Source organism: Otolemur garnettii, unplaced genomic scaffold, assembly GCF_000181295.1.
Source record: "Otolemur garnettii isolate 467f Iridium unplaced genomic scaffold, OtoGar3 scaffold00191, whole genome shotgun sequence".
Taxonomy (NCBI): domain Eukaryota; kingdom Metazoa; phylum Chordata; class Mammalia; order Primates; family Galagidae; genus Otolemur; species Otolemur garnettii.
In genome coordinates, this window is record NW_003852586.1 from 18,460 (window position 1) to 24,934 (window position 6,475).

Sequence of the window (6,475 nt, forward strand, 5' to 3'; positions counted from 1 at the left end):
CCGACGCTCAGGTGCACATGCCCACACTCAGGTACACACAGCCATACTCAGGCATACACCCCCACACTCAGGCGCACACGCCCACACTCAGGCGCACACGGCCACACTCAGGCGTACATGGCCATACTCAGGCACACACGCCCACGCTCAGGTGCACATGCCCACACTCAGGTACACACAGCCATACTCAGGCACACACGCCCACACTCACGTGCACACGGCCACACTCAGGTGCACACACCCACACTCAGGCACACACAGCCACACTCAGGCGCACACAGCCACACTCAGGCGCACACGGCCACACTCAGGCGCACACGCCCACACTCAGGCGCACACACCCACACTCAGGCACACATGGCCCCACTCAGGGGCACATGGCAGCACCTTTCCCATGTCGGACTGCTCCTGGGGCTCACAGGCCAAAAACCCAATCCCAAAATAGTCATTCCCTTTCCTTAGAACTCTAACAAATATTGTGAAAAGGTTGGATAATTCTGCACATAGATACATATTAATTGTATATATAGAAATGGCAAACAGCATGCTTTTTTCTGATTCCAAAAATAATTATGTATTGGTAACTGAATTCCCATCAGTATCGTATCTGGAATGTGAATCAGTGGTTTCATAATATACTAAAAGTGTACATTGCATAATATTTCTATGTTCATTTTATTTTAATGGTCATGAGATAAAGCATTTGGATCTGACCGTTGTCAATTTAGAGTTATAATCTTAATTCTGAATAATTGTAAGATAATTTTTAGGGCATATGATTTTATTATGAAGATTTGTGATGTATGACATTAATAGTAATAATACTATCAGTATTGCTACATTAGTACAATAATTACTAATACTAATACATTACACAAGTAGTTAAGTGGATTGATTTTATTATTTCTGGCTTGGAAGAGTGAGGTCAGGGTGCAAGTAAGGTAATGCACACATCTCACAGCCAAATGGTCTGGTCACATCTGTAATATGCATTTTAAAACCCCTAATGACTCTCATCTAGACATTAAAAATTAATTCTGATCACAAGGAAAATGATTTTTCTTTTATAATTTATTTAGATTAAAGTAGACTTTTAAACATGAAAATATATCAATAAAAATATCAGTAATTAGAAATTTAGCTATTATACTTGCCACGTAGGCTTTTAAAATAACATGTTCACCACCCAAGTGAAGTCTCACTGATAATTGGCCCCACTTCAAAAGAGTTATTTAGAAACTAGAATCACACAGAAGACGCAGGAAAGGATGGGATTTGCCTGAATTGTTGGTACAATTTGTGAGCCGACACAAGACAAGTGACTACTAAATTGGTAATAGGATTCACATTTTTCCCTCTTTAATAAAGAAAGGTTTCCTCTAATCTCACGCCAGACGTCACAAAGGCTACATGATGCTTGGATGCTAATTCCGGAAACTGCTTCCCTCAATTACGGACGCCCTCCTCTGCGGGCAGCTGCGGGGGGACACGGAGCTCTGCTAACCACGGTTGTTGCTTTTGTTTTCTTCTTTGCTCCTACGCTGTTTTCTACACATGCAAAGGGTACCTTAAGATGTTTGATGTACCCCCCGGGGCTAGACATGTGTTGATCCAAGAAGACGAGGCCTCCCCTCATGTTCTTGGTAAGTGTCGCTGTCAGCTGACTTTGCTTTCTGCTGCCAGAAACACTGAAAGGTCAAAGAAACAGACCCTCGGGGATGGTGTGGATGTGTGTACAGTACGTGAGGATCAAACGTGCATATAAATTAATTGAATGTTACGTGGCTGCCTATTGTTGCTTTTTAATGAGAAATGTCCCAAAGAAGAGCTTTAAATTTTTGGTAGGAATAAGTTCATTCATAATTGCATGAGGGAAAAAAAATTATTTGACAAGTTTGTATTTGTTATGCATGTTTTGCTCTGTTTGGGGGTATAACAGAAATGTGCTAATAATAGGCACTAAATTAAGGAGCAATAGAAAAATTCACTGTGTTTCTGTTGGCGAGAGAGCTCTGGTGTTTTGATTGATGGCACTACATGCAGACCCTTAGTTTTAATGCATTTTGAGCACATGGACTGAAAAGCGCCTTCAGGTGAATTTTTCTAGTTGAACAATAAATGGCTCTGACATCTGACACCTGCCAGGTTGGCTTTTGACTGACACATGCAGATTTGTGTGTAAGACTGATTATAATTTCCAGAAGAAGTTTTTTCTCTTTTATGAGAAATATTGACATGTGGAAATGTCACTTTAAAGGGATTTATTACTTAAAATATGTATAAACCAAATTTCCACATATTTCTTTGCTTATGAAAGCAGAAATCGAAGATATCTGAAACTAGGGCATCATCTACCAACCCCATAAATTTTGTGCCAAATTTTATGTGTGACTTTAAAAAGATGAATTGTTTTATAGTGTTTCACAGAGTTAATATTTGAATTCACTACAAAATGTCATAACAGTCTAGCTATCAGCCACAGCTCTCTTTCTAGTATTTAAAATTCCTTATTTTTTATTCTAGAATTCAGATTATTATGCTTGGAAAAACTACACTAGTTTAAAAGCTCAAAAGAAATAAATGTATTCAATTAAAATTCCTCATGTTTTCAATGGCAGTAACTTATGAAATTTTGTTTTCAAACTTAATGTTATATTCTGATAAGCACTTTAAAATTTAAAATCCCCACTTGTCAGTTACCCACTAAAGAGATACTTATTTTATTTCACTTTATTTTATAATATATACTAGCTCTAGCATTAAGTAGATGTATAGCTCTAGCATAGCATTAAGTAGATTTTTCTAACTACATAAGTAGGTGATACAGATTTAGAATTTGACAGTGACAAGAACTAAATTGTTGGCCTGAAATACACAGTAAAGAACCCACAGTGCTAATCCTGTCCTAGCATAGATCTTCCATGTTAATTATTGGAGAAGTATCCATTAATTTCAAAATGTTCCCAGCTTTCTGAAGAGATTATAGGATGAAGGAGTTAGAAATCATTAACCTCTTTGACAATGTTTCAAATGGGAATATTTGCAAACATTATTGTTGCCTATTTAACCATCTTGCCATTGTATTCGACTAGTTAGGGATGCTTCCTAAGGGTTTCAAATGCCTAATGAACAAAGGGAACCATATCAGAACTAACACCCATTTCGGATGGCTGGTTACTAACATCAGAATCATGGCCATTGATTTATGGAAAGGGGTGGGCCTACTAGGAGCCTGTCACTGTCATCCGATAAAATAAGATGCATGCCAATTACTCCTTTTCCTCCCTTCAGCTATCAAGAACCAGGCGACAGGCCACTATATTTTAAACGGTAAAGGGGAGGAGGCCAAGTCCAGGACCTTCATAGACCTCGGTGTGGAGTGGGATTACAACATCGAAGACGGCATTGAGACCCTGCACACCGATGGACCCTTGCACGACCCTGTGATTGTTTTGGTATGTGGCATCACAGGCTCGCTACGGAGCTGGCTGGGTTTATAATTTTGTAGTCAATTTCTATGAAAACGCTTTTACTTGAACCATGAATATTTGTCTGTTTTTTGTAATTCTGTTTATCTCCCCTCTGATCTTTGTTTAACATCTTCATATGTTTACTACATACACACCAAAACCTGAATGATACATTATATGATTTTTCACTTCAGCACTAAGCTATCTTTGAAAGACAACAAAAAATTAAAAGGTCCATTCTCATAGTTACCCACATATCTGCCATTTCTGGTGCTCTGCATTCTGCTTACAGGTCTGACTTTCCATCTGGGATCGTCCACCTGCAGCATGAAGAACCCCCTTCGGCGTTTCTTGTGGTCTGGATGTGCTAGCAAATAAGTCTTTCAGCTTTTGAATATCTGAAAGTCTCTCTAACCCTCCTCATTTTTGAAGGATGTCTTTACTAGATACAGAATTTAGGACTGTTATTATCTTTATCTTTCAGCCCTTTAAAGATGTTACGATCTTACAGGGGGTTCAGGGGACTTGGGGGCTGAGTGAAGTATCAGCTGTAAGCCCAAGTGGCCGTAGCACCCACAAGCTAAAGTTTGGGTGAGGCCTTAACGGGTTTACAAGTGGGGCCACTACCCAGAGGCAAGGAGGGCCAGGGGCCTCTGCAGAAAGGGAGAAGTGGAGAGGCAGTGTGTGCGCATGGTGATTCCCTCAGCAGCCCCCCCAGGGCATCTGGGGGGTCACAGAGCTCCAAGACGGCCGCAGCTGGACCCTGAGAGCCACAAGGCCTTCTCGGGTGTTGATTTAAAATTACAACAGTTTTTAAATTGCACACGAACCTTATGTCCACCCTGTATACTTAGCAGAGATTGGATGCAGTGAGCAGAACAGGCAGGTTCTGTGTGGCTAAAACCCTTCTGGTTCAGGCTATGTTAAAAACAACTGGGTGTGTAAAAATTTGCTGTAGGCATCCATGAGCTTTTGAGCTGATTGGTCTCATCTGCTGTGAAGAAAGACCCTAGTGGACGGAGTACAGGACCCACCTTGTACTTGCTTCTGTGACCGTCGTCTTCTGGAAACTGGCCATCACCAGGAGAGGCCTCATTTAGGTTGCTGCCCTGCGTGGCAGGCGCGGGTCGTCCCTGGAGCATTGGGAGGTTTCTCTCTTTATCTTTCTGTCTTGCCTGGTTAGCAGTCTGACTGTAGCACACTCAGCTTGTGGTGCTGTCTGAATGCAGGTGCTTGGGGATCACTGAGACTGTTGCTCCAGACATTGATGCTTTTGACCGAATTTAGGTAAATTGTCCATTATATCTTCAAGTCCGTTGTTTTTCCTCCCCGTCTCCCTCCCTTACTCCTGGGACTACTTTACATGGATGTTAAACCAGCTGAAGTTGCTCCACAAGTCTCAGGCTCTGTTCATCTTTTTATAATCTTTTTTCAAAATAAGTTTTTCAGACTTGATGATTTCTGCTGAGCTCTGTTTAAGTTCAGTGGCTGTTCTCTTATTTGATCTTATTTGAAGGATCCTACCCTGTAAATTTGAGCCTGTCCAGTAAATTCTTCATGTCAGGTGGGGTACTTCTCTTTCCTAGAATTTCCACTTTGTTCCTTTTTTATTTTTTGTAATTTCCATTTCTCTGCTGCGTTTCTGGGTATGTGCAGTGATTTTTCTTGACTTAGAAGTTCTGGGTCTTTGTGTCATCTGTTTCCAGTGTCTGACTTTTCTTTTCTTTTTGATTATGGGCCACATTTCCCTGCTCTGACAATTTTTCCTTGTATAGGCTGTGAGATGTTGGGTTTGCTGTGGCAGGCAGCTAAGTCATTGTCAAATGCTCCTGGCCCTTTGAGGCCTGGTTCTATTCTTCAGTAGGGCTGGTCTCTTTCAGGGTTGTCTTTATTCTTATAACATGGCCCTGCTGGTACCTGAAGTATTGGTGGGGCCTCTGCCCTCAGGCTGCAGAAGAACTTCTACTCTTAGCCTTGCCTGAACCCCAGCCTCTCTGTCACCCCCACCCCTCCAGCAGCCGCTCACTGTGGTCCCCAAGATGTCTTGGCCCAGGTGTGCACAGACCCTGAGTCAACTTTGCAGACCTGTAGTCCACCTTCTGTGACCACCCTGCCCTGCCAGTCCCAGACTCTGGTCTCCTCCTCAGCTCTGGGGCTGCTGGGTATGGCTCGAGCCTCTCCCTGTGATGGGATCCAGAACCTGGCTGCTGTCGGGAAGTAAGACCTGGCTGGTTTCCATTCTCACAGAGGTCATTGCCCTTTCCCATGTTATACTTTGCCAAAAACAAAAGTTCCCACATATATTCCATCCAGTTTGATCATTTTTGAAATCAGGAAGTCAAGTCCCTTACTCTTCCTGAATGGAATCAGGACACACGCACTGGCTTGAGTTGTGTTACTGGATTCTGTCTGGATTCACATTTATGTTCTTCTGATACCCTATACAAATTATATGAATCTAAAATCAAATCTTCCCACTCAATTTAACTCTTTTTTTCTTTGAATTTCTTTCTCTTTTGAAGTGTCTGTTCAAATTTTTTGCTGTTGTCAAAGTAAGTTTTTTTTCCTTCCTTTTGTTGAGTTTTGAGAGTTCTTCATATGCTGCGTGCGAGTCATCTGCGAAACGTGATTTGCAAATATCTTCCAGTCCATAGCTTGCCTTTCCCTCTCTTAGTAGTTTCTTTCGTGGAACAAAATAATGTATCTTTGCTAAAGTCCAATTTATCAGTTTTTCTCTTCTAGATTGATCTTTTGCTGTTACAAAACAATGTTTTGCTTAATCCAATATCAAAACGTTTTCTTCTACTTTTTATTTATTTTTTTTTTTTGGTACAAGTTGTATAGTTTTACATTTTACATTTACAGTTATGAACCATTTTGAGTTAATTTTGTATGAAATGTTAGTTTCTTACTTTGCACGTGTCAATATTAGTCACTGTTGCTGCAGAACAAATGGCCCCCAGATTTAGTGCTGACCATGGGCAGCACTGTGATCTGTATCTGAG

The 6,475-nt window shown here is 41.2% G+C and overlaps 1 protein-coding gene across 1 annotated transcript in view; it reads left to right on the top strand.

Annotated features, from left to right (window-relative positions):
* ADAMTS3 (ADAM metallopeptidase with thrombospondin type 1 motif 3) overlaps positions 1–6,475 on the top strand; it is a gene marked incomplete at its 5' end in the record, with an annotated part of 40,392 nt that overhangs the window by 13,311 nt on the left and 20,606 nt on the right. Inside the window, 2 exons of the mRNA XM_023507599.1 lie at positions 1,563–1,643; positions 3,292–3,455. Of these exons, the coding sequence (XP_023363367.1) occupies positions 1,563–1,643; positions 3,292–3,455 (245 nt within the window). The remainder of the gene's footprint in view (positions 1–1,562; positions 1,644–3,291; positions 3,456–6,475) is intronic.